The following is a 10,229-nucleotide window of genomic DNA, read 5'->3' as shown; positions in this document are numbered from 1 at the left end:
ATATTTTACTGTGCTCTTACATCAACTTGATGTAGAATTGATCGAAAGACAACGAAAATCTTATAGAAATATTCATAATTGCTCAATTAACATATTAACATATAGAAATAACTATAACGAGGTCAAAGATGACAAAAATAATCAGCATTCGACACCGATCATTCATCGACTAATTATTTCTGGCTGGAAAGGTAATTCGTGATGCAGAATATCGAGAAGATCATCTCGCGCAGCGAATCTTCCGGTAGTTATTCATCAAAACGACATTGGAGTCTACTCAACATTCATCGAAAGGTATAAATAAAATAAGAGACAACGAAAGGCGGCTCGAGAACGCGAAATGCGACTGATTCCGAGCTTCGAGATTTCGGGGCATTGATTTCTGATTTCGTGCGACGGGGTTTCCAGGAAGCGAGGTCGTTTCGCGCCTCTTGCCGATCGCAAATGCGCACGTGTGCATACATACTGTTTACCGTATGTATATGTACGTACGTACATGCGATGTGACGCCGATCACGCCGCGAGGCGTCCGCGTCGCGCGGCAGTTTTCGCGACGCACGCAGCCATCGCGTGCGCGGTAACGGCGCACGGCGCACGGGGCAGATCGGATTTTTAGTACCGAGCGCGACGAAGCGGAGCCGTGCCGAGCGGAGCGGTGACGCGGAGAGCGGAGTCGAGCCGAGCCGAGCGGAGCGGGACCGCGGGAGCGGGGGAGTCCAGTCTCGGAGTGTCCGGCCCTGACGCGAGACGTCGATCGATCCACGCACGCCGTGTCGTTTCGTACGTGATATATACGCCGCGCGGATTTCATGATGTAGCGCTAGGCGGTGATCCCGGGTCAGGCAAGGAAGATAGTCGCAGCTGACAGTCCGCGGATAGTGAGCTCGACACGGTAATCCGTCCAATCCAAACTTCTCTCTGGCGGGGTGTCGCGCGAAGAAAGAGAAAGTTTCTCGCTTCCGTCTCCCGTCGGCCATCCCGTGTGCTCCCGACGTCGTCGTCGTCGTCGTCGTCGCGGTCGCGCGCGCGTGCCACGGAAGCTACGCGCTCGGACGCTCCACGCTCCTACCTCCGGCGGCTCCGGCTCCGGGTGGCGGGTGACGGAACGTAGAACGGAGCGCGTGGAGCCCTCGCGGGGCCAGGTGTCGAAGCGCGAATCAGCGGCGCGGCGGCGTCAAGATGGCGTGTGCTACGGGCACAGCTGTTGTTTACCCACAAACCCGTGTGGAACGGGCCACTGGCTGCTGTCGCTGCTGAGACAGGAGCAGAGAGAGAGAGAGAGAGAGAGAGAGAGAGAGAGTGGAGAGCAGGAGAGCGCGTGGCACGACGCGACGCCTGGCTGCCCTGGCTCCCCGTCGTCGGGACTGGTCGGGGAGACGAAGACGATGGGAGATATATACTCGACGGAGTGAGCGGGTCGGAGTAACGGGGTAACTCGCGTGCGAGCGACGTGACGGCGACGTGACGGGAACGTGACAGCGACGACGTCGACGGCAACGACGACGACGACGACGACGACGGTGGCGGCGGTGGCGGCGGTGGAGGCGGCGACGGAGGCGACGGCGTTGGTGACAGTGCTGGTGGCGGCAGCGACGGCGGCGGCAGTGGTAGTGGTGGTGGTGGTGGTCGTGTTGGTTGTCGTGGTGGTGGTGGTGGTGGTGGTGCGTCGAGAAAAAAGCGGGACGCGCGAAAACGGACTCGATGGAAGAGGGTAGCGGAACCCGCGGCGGCAGAGGTCACCGAGTCAGCGCGAGAAACTAACCTAGCTGCGTTTTCGCCATCGCACGGCACGAGGACGGCGACGAGGACGCCGACGGCGACGGCGACGGCGAGGCGGCGCGATCTCGGGAGGGAGTGGAGCGGCGAAGTTGACCCGCGCCTTCGGCGATAAGTGCGTTATCCTTCTAGGAGCACGGCTCCATTCCCCCTCTCCCTCCCGTCCGTCCTTTCGTCCTGGGACCACGCTGCGTTACGTAAAGAGCGCGACCGGCCGCAAGGTCGACGTCGTCCCGCCGATTCCCGCTTTCGTCTTTTCTAATGTCCCGAACTGTATTTGTCGTCCACGTGTGTCAGCAGGTCTGTTCTATTCAGGTGATTTTTTTGCGCGGTTCATCTTTTCTCATTTTCTCTCCAACGTGAAAAGGAAAGTTTAGCTAAAAAGTATAGGCCTAGCAGCGTGCACTTCCGTTGGATCCCTCGGGGATTCGAGGTTAGGCCTGCTGACTCGCGCGACCGTCTCGGCCAGACTCCGGTAATGAAGGCTGCCGTTGCCTGTTTCCTTAAATTGTGATGAATTGACGAACGTGTATCTCAGTCTTTTGCAGGAGGAGTTAGTCTTATTGGTTCTCCTTTGTTCTCTCTTTGTTATTTAGAGGACTCGATGACACAGCCATGAATCATTTCTTTGTATACCCTCTTATTCATCCTTGTTTCCCAATAGAGATGTTTTGCTGCATGGTCGTATCTTTCGACAGCTTACTATCTAATCCTGCAACCCGTTCATGATTTATCATTCTTATGTGATTGTCCTTGGGATCATTCCATTGCTTGTAATAAAATATTCGATGATGACGCTGGAGCATTTTGATTTAGCGTAACGCTTTCTTCAATTTCTATAGACATGTCAATAATTTTTTATGTTCTACTTACCTCTTATTTCTTATTAAATTTATTTATTTATTCATCGAACACACGTTACTTAGAGATTGTGGCAAGAAACTGTGATATGTGTTCCACAGGCATCACCATGAACGCCAGGACGCAGCTGTTTGAATTGAGCATGGAGGGCCGTCAGGTGGACGAGGCGGTTGCGAGTATATTCCACAGCGTGCTATTCCATCGGAGCCTCGGCAAATTCAAGTACAAACAGGAGGGCAGCTACTCGGTGGGCACTGTGGGATACCAGGACGTGGACTGCGACTTCATTGACTTCACGTACGTCTGCTGCTCGTCGGTGCACCTCGACCAGACGCTCAAGCGCGAGATATCGGGCTTCTCCGAGGCGCTACGCTCCACCGACAGCCCGGGCTCCGGCCAGATATCCCTAGAATTCTTCCAGAGGAAAAAGAGTCGCTGGCCGTTTCAGCCGGAGTGCATACCTTGGGAAGTGTGGACCGTGCGTCTTGAACTTATCAAATTGGCCACCGAGCACGAACGGCAGATATGCCGGGAGAAAGTGGGTGATCTGCTGACCGACAAGATCCTCTATATCACCGAGGTCATGAATCGGCACGACTACATTCCGAAAGTGCCGAGCCAGGCCGAGCTGGATCTGATCTTCGACACCTCGTATCCGGACATACAGCCGTATCTCTTCAAATTGTCCTTCACGACCTCCAGTCCGTCGACCACCACGATGGGCAACACCATGAAGAAACTGATCAGAGAGACGCTATCTATTTAGTCGTTATAATGTATAGTGTAAACTTTTCACGTTAGTGCATTCGTACAGCTTGCTTAGAGTCATCGAAACGCAAATCTTACTTTCCCCTTTAATTTTTTTTCATCCACGTGGCACAAGTTTCTGCATTGCACCGAGCGATTTTTCAGATTTTCATATCCACAGTGACTCTAACTTGCCGTAGGCGTTATTATGAGTTCCGAAGAGAAAATTAAATTTGCGTTATATAAAGAAAGCAGAAGTGGTCCCGAGTCTTCGACCGCTTCGTTCCCGGCGGAAACTACCAAAAGTACTCGGGGTACTTTGCCTACGTGGTGGACTCTCTGCCGGATTTTATAAACTCCGTAACAGTAGTGTCTCTAATAACGAAAATAATTCCTCGTATACATCGCAGGGACTTCCGCTGCTCTGTGTCTCTAACGTCTCTACATAGTACAAATGAACACGACACTGTGACACTTGCTTCTTTTGTACTTTACTATGAACGTCCGTCGCATAATTTTAGCAGGATCACGTTAGTCACGTTTTATACGATATTTTACCTCTTAACTCTCACAACTTAAATCTCCACAGGTGACCGCTGTGGCAGAACGCGACATTATGTTCCTCTCTCGCTTCTCATCCTTTTCAAATGCTGTGTATATCGTAGAGTAGACTCGAGCGTAATTTCCTTTAGTAGATAAAGAAATCTTCGCGCGTCATAGACGGAGAAGATAACATGATTTAGAATAAGATTACAGAGATTTCGGGTCTCTAGCTGAGAAGCAGGATGTCTCCAGATTCTTTAATGTCGTAGTAGAGTCTTTGAGAACACTGAATCTTAAAAGTACTCGTAACTTACTTACTCCTTGATAAACTCCTCCGACTACACGACGGCTGTATTCGGCGCTACTATACACTCTGTTTTTCAGTCACTAACATTGAAAGTATATATAGTTATCCTAAACTCTTTGTCGATCACAGAACGCTTGGATTATTCCGCATATGTACATATATATACATATACGGATATATCGGATATATATTATATATATATAAAACGCGTTGCATTACACACGGTGTGTATACACGCGCGTTTGCATACAAAGCCGCTATTATTTTCATCGTAAATTTAACGCTGAACATCCGATCGTGTCCAATACTGGATTTAGTAGTACGGACATTGCGCAGCGAGCGGGTCACATTTAGCGTTAAATGTGCGGAAGAGCAGAGTGTTTATTATAATTACAGTGTGTATGTATGGAAGCGATTATTTATTTTCACGAGTGATGATACGTAACGCTAGGCGTTACGTGTATGCAGATTAGCAAATACAATTATTTCCATATTGTTCTTCTCTTTCGTTCGATCTTAAGTTATAACAATCAAATTGTAAAATAAGTTAATTAATCATTAAGCCAACGCGACGCCCGCAATATCGAAGCGCACCGGGTGATACGAAAGAAACCGCACGAAAAAAAATCGCCGTCACGAATACATTTCTCCCAGACGTTTCGTGCCTTCGTATCGAATTTTTGATAGGGAAAATTGTGCTAGGAGACTAACATACCAGATGATAGTGTCACTATTATTTATTGAGCTCGAAGCATCTCATTCACATCTCGTAAAAGTGGAATAGTCTCTCTCTCTCGCGCGCGCGCGCGCGTGCAGAAGACAAATCTGTGATCCTTCTCGGATTCGAGACGGTTTTGTTCTATTCCTCATAAAGCGACGAATGTGTGTGCCGTTAACGTCGTGTCGTTTTAGGATTTTCAAGCTGACGGTAGGCGTAAAACGGAAGGCGGATGTTCGGAACGACTCGGTCGGCGGCGACCCGTGCGCGCGATCATACTTATTATATTATACAATGTGTAAATAGTGTCTGAGGAATATTGCCGTAAATCAAATCACGTCGTGCCGAGAGGGTCACCGCGCGTTCCGAGATCCGCTCCTTGGCCTTACCTATGACCAATCAATAAAAGAATATCACGACGCATTAGTAGCGCACATACCTTTACGAATTAACCGTAGACGAGAAGCGTAATGTTAATTTAAACGATTAATCATATATCGTCCCTACTGCTTTTCTTTCTCCGCCGATGTTCTCCAGGTAATTTTAAAAAATATGCAATTGCGACTTAGCTGAATGTTCTGTGTACTCGAGCGTACGTCGATTGGGTGTATCCTACTGGAGTGAGTCTTTTTTTTTCTCCTGTATCGACTAAAAGGAAAAAAGAAAGGAAATTACGGTGGTCGTCGACAGCGCGCCGCTCTCTCTCTGCGATTCCGTGTAGAAAATCGACCGCAGTCTCTTTCCCTCGCACTATCTGACTTTTACAATTATATGACGTGAACGATATATTGTAAACGGTAAAAAGGAGTCGCAGTGTGGGATCCGCGACACGACATTATGACAAAGAGAGGCGCACATACGTGCGCATATATAAATATATAAATATGACATATTATATAGAAAGAATACAAAGAGAGGGAGAGAAAGAAGGAACGAAAGAGCGAGCGATTGGCCACGTGTGCATGTGTAACTAGAGTTCTGCGAGTTTGTCAAATTGCTACATGCTGTTATAAATAAATAAAAAATTATAAATATATATAAATAATATATATATATATATATAAATAGCAAAATAGATAAAACCGAGACCTGTATATTATAAGCTGCGAGACAAATGTGACAAAATGTGTAGTGTATAGCGAGGAAGATGAAATATCTGCAAGTTTTAATTTATCATGATGAGTACGCTGACGATAAATGATTAATTATTAATAAATTACTGTATTTTATAATAGCACTTTTTTCCATGAAAACACCCATGCCTCCTGTCCCTCTTGTTTATCCACAAAGCATTTAATCTCATTTCTATCACGCAACGAAATTTTTAGCACAATTTCATACATATTCCGAAAATATCGAAAAATCTATGCTTCATGTTTTTGAAAGCAGTAAATAATTCTTTTTCTGTCGCGTATCAATTAAAAGAATAGATTGTTGCGTTATATTCACTATTACATCGTAAAGAGTTACGAAAAGAATTGTAACAAGAATATATTTATTATATATACATATTGCAATATTCCGTAATTATTATATTCAAGTCTCTGAAATATCTTAATTATGCTCGTACAAATATCTTTGTTTATTGACGTTACTTCGAGTATTTATTTACCAATTCTAAAAATATCGCGTTATCTTCTTTAGGAGGAATAAAAGAGCAAAAAAAATATATGTATACATACGACCTATTCTGTTAAAGAATATAGCTTATCTCGGATTAATTGTTGACGCAAAAGTCCAAGTAGTTGTTTAGATTTATGATAAAGCGCGCAACTTTATCGCTCCGTCGGGTGCTGCGCTCTAACGGGTGACCCACGAGTTTTCGATGGACGCTCGCTCGGCATTGCAAATTCGCAACGCGTTAATTAACGTAAACGCGGATTCTCGGATATCATAGGACATCAATCGGATCGCGCGGTAAGATTGCATACGAAATACGAAGCGTACGACCGGTACGACTCTCGTCGACTTTTTATTTCCGACATTCCGGTCGGTGTTCCTCTTACGCGCGAAATCCCATATTTCCCTGTTCCCTTGAATGAACTGGGAATAGTTGGCATATCTCGCGGCGGAAGTCCATTCGCGGACGAGCATATTATAACCGAGTCGAAGAATTTGTCCGCAATAAGATGCAAACGGGGAAACTTCTCCCCTGCCTCCCTCCCCACCGCGAATTCGTCGCTCTTTATCCTCCCTCGCGCCCCCCGCCCCCCTCGAAACTGAATCACGCCTGTGGACCTCCGCGTGAAGGATATATTCATTTCGACTTTATTAGATTCTGGAGAACACTCCCGGACTCGCGGGAATCTCAAGTATTTTTGGCCGCCGCCTTGACATAGCTCTCGACGACACGTGGCACGATGTGGATCGCGATAAATCGCAAAACATAACGATTCTACGAATGAGAATATTTTATTTCTGGCTTTACCTGGCCGCGGCTTACTGAAAACTAGCGAGCTCGAAGACGGTGACAGAGGAAAGCGAAAATAAGATGCGGAAAGAAAGATGCAGCTTTAAAGCTTTTACGTTATCTTGTAAGAACGCTTGAATTAGTGTTAGTAGAGTTGCATTATCCCAAGTCTTTTGTTTCCGTCTCGTTTTTCCAATCGTCATTCCGAGTGTGAAGTAAAAAGAAGATTTATTAAAGTAAATTATTTACCAAAGGACGAGAAAAAGACGTGAATTTAGTTTATTATCAATTATTTATTCAATAAGAAAGAACAAATTAAGAAATGTACAAAAACCGTACATCACTTTTTGTACATTTCTTAATTTTGTTCTTTCTGATTGAATAAATTGATAATTAACACCTAAAATCACTTCTTGCTCGTCACTTGGCCAATGATTGACTTTATAGCTCAGCTTGTAGCGAATAGATCAACCTTATTTAATTTAGAAGAAAAATTTATTTATGTACGATGACAGTAATGATGGCAATAAATACAAAAGCGGATAGTTCTATGGAGATCCTTATAACAGCCTTATAATTGAATGTACAATTTTGAAAAGGACACATCTCGCATTTTTTGGCTTACAAGTTTTTTCGCTAATATGTGCTCTAATTACACATTTTTTTGTACGAAAAAGGCACCCTCCTGTAATCGTAATTTGACCCTAAAATGCAAATTGTAAAGTTTTTTGTATCACTGGGTATAATAGTTAAAATTAAATCAGTTTTTTCATTCCAGAAAAATTTTTATTTTCAGGAATGAAAAAACTGATTTAATTCAGAGATGTGTCCTTTTCGAAATTGTGCATTCAATTATTTCTGTTGTTTTATATCTCCCTGGGCTATTCAGAATACAGCTTTAAGTTTCGCTTGCTTGCGCTTTTCCTAAAAAACTGTCATAAACGCGGAAGGATTCTCTTTGTTCGAAACGGAATGGCAAATCTGGCTTTAATAAAATAAAGCAATTTGAGCAAAAGTCATTTATAAATAAATACTTTACTTGAGTAAAATTTACCAGTCATTCGAAAGTTCTTTTTAATAATAAAGAAAGCTTCCGAAAAGAAGATATTATTCAATAAAAAACGCTACTAAAACGCGGCACGTGCGCCGTTTTCTCGCTCGCGAGGGAGGTGCGAGCCTAAAATATTACGCGGAGGAAGGAAAAAGTTAAGCATCGACATCGATCGGAGACTCCACCCCCGCCCCCCGTCCGTCGTAAATATATATCTCCGCGGGCACCCAGGTAGGCGCATCGCGATCATACGCGATCATACGCGTGCGCGCGAAGCCGCCCTCGGTCTCCCTCGAAGCCGATTTTCTCGCGTCTCAGTCGCCGGCAGGACAGGGAGGCAACGCGCTTCGCACACGTAGCCCGGCGTCGCGACGCCCCGACTGGTGGATCGTCCGTCCGCGCTGGTATCCGAGATGAGAGCGAGAGCAGCATCGAGCGCGCGCCGCGAAAGATCGTCGTCTCGCAATTGCGGACCCAGCATCCTCGATGAAGTCGCGAGAGTCGTCGCGCGGCTGAACGACTGAACGCGCGTATTACGTCCGAAGTATACTCCGCGAGGGAGAACCAGCGCGGTAGAGAGATACATGTGCTCCTTAGACACGTGCACGACGTGCCGCAATTTTTCGCACGCGTTTTCTCGAGAAGAGAAGATAAAAGATAGATAAATGGAACGATAACGAAGTCGAAGTCGCGGGCTTCGTGAGAGAAGGTGCAGTTTCCACGGACAGTCTCGATTACGAACGATGGTCGAGCGTGCGCGCGTGCAATTCCGCGTGTCGCCGTGAAAGAAATCGGAGACCGAACTCTCGATCTCTCTCGCGAGGAGAAAAACAATCGGACATGCGTGACTCTTCGTCGCGGATGAGACTGCGATATGAGTTGCAAAAGAGGAACAACCGTGTAAAGGAAGTCCTCCGTGCGCGTTTGTGAGTGTATATATATGTGTGAGATAGGATTTTTATATTTTTCGTATATACTTCGTCTTCTTTTCTTCGCCTCGTGGGTCCTCCGAGGACGCGCGAGCCCTCCAGTAGTCACGTCGGCCTAAATCTCTCGCGTAATCGCGCGCGCGCGCCCGCGCCCGAGAAATCCGCGCGGCCTAGCGACGCGTCCGTTAGATTCTAAGAACTTCGTTCCGCGTCAACGGCGAAACTTGGCGGATCATTATCATCGTCTTCGTCGCGCGACGGAAGAAATCGTCCACAACTTCGTCCGCTCTCTCGACCCCGCAGACCTTCAACAGGTGGCCGAAATCGATCTCGCACGTGTACAAGCGTACGTGATCACTTTTCACGGCGTATCGCTGCACATTCTTCTTTCCGTTTTCTTTCTTCGGCTTTTTTGTTATTGCTGCAATCTTCTCTAAACCTCTAGGTTACAGATATGAAAGTTGAAAATCGAGTTGAAAATATTGAGAAGAGAAGAGGCTCTCTTTTTTGAACAGATTTGTCCAAACGTTTTCGGAGTATTCCTTTTTTTTACAATAACAATAACAATTAAGAATATTTGATTATCGTTTTGAATTAGTTAAGTACTTAAGTAAAAGTTTACATTATTATACGTAATAACGTCACCATCTAATTATTAAGTTATAGAGAGTTATAGTAACAAAAAATTCTAAAATTGACAAATCAACAAGAAATTATTTGATTGTTAACAAAACTGAAGATACTTTTATGTATAGAAATGCAAAATTATAATCAATTAAAAGAACCTTAAGTATATATTTAATTTTCGATCTTCAAAAAATTATCCTTCGTTCTTATTTATCGAGGTACTATAATGATACCATAAAATTAAGCAATTAGTAATGAAT

At 45.4% G+C, this 10,229-nt stretch overlaps 1 protein-coding gene and 1 long non-coding RNA gene across 2 annotated transcripts in view; both read left to right on the top strand.

Moving 5' to 3' along the window:
• Window positions 1-617: 617 nt before the first annotated feature.
• On the top strand, window positions 618-6,184 carry LOC112460237 (autophagy-related protein 101). The gene is made up of 2 exons (XM_025024843.1): window positions 618-1,891; window positions 2,739-6,184. The coding sequence occupies exon 2, from the start codon at window positions 2,747-2,749 to the stop codon at window positions 3,401-3,403; it is 657 nt and encodes a 218-aa protein (XP_024880611.1). The 5' UTR covers window positions 618-1,891; window positions 2,739-2,746; the 3' UTR covers window positions 3,404-6,184.
• Window positions 6,185-10,138: 3,954 nt separating this feature from the next.
• Window positions 10,139-10,229, top strand: part of LOC112460278 — a 527-nt gene continuing 436 nt past the window's right edge. Inside the window, exon 1 of the long non-coding RNA XR_003041428.1 lies at window positions 10,139-10,187. This is a non-coding gene — a long non-coding RNA (uncharacterized LOC112460278). The remainder of the gene's footprint in view (window positions 10,188-10,229) is intronic.

Source organism: Temnothorax curvispinosus, unplaced genomic scaffold (assembly GCF_003070985.1).
Source record: "Temnothorax curvispinosus isolate PA1 unplaced genomic scaffold, ASM307098v1 QBEX01001136.1, whole genome shotgun sequence".
NCBI lineage: Eukaryota > Metazoa > Arthropoda > Insecta > Hymenoptera > Formicidae > Temnothorax > Temnothorax curvispinosus.
The sequence above is the reverse complement of the archived record's forward strand: the minus strand, read 5'-3'. Positions and strand labels throughout refer to the sequence as shown.

Coding starts and splice junctions, on each gene's coding strand:
- LOC112460237 (XM_025024843.1), top strand. CDS start 2,747: ATGAACGCCAGGACGCAGCTGTTTGAATTGAGCATGGAGGGCCGTCAG.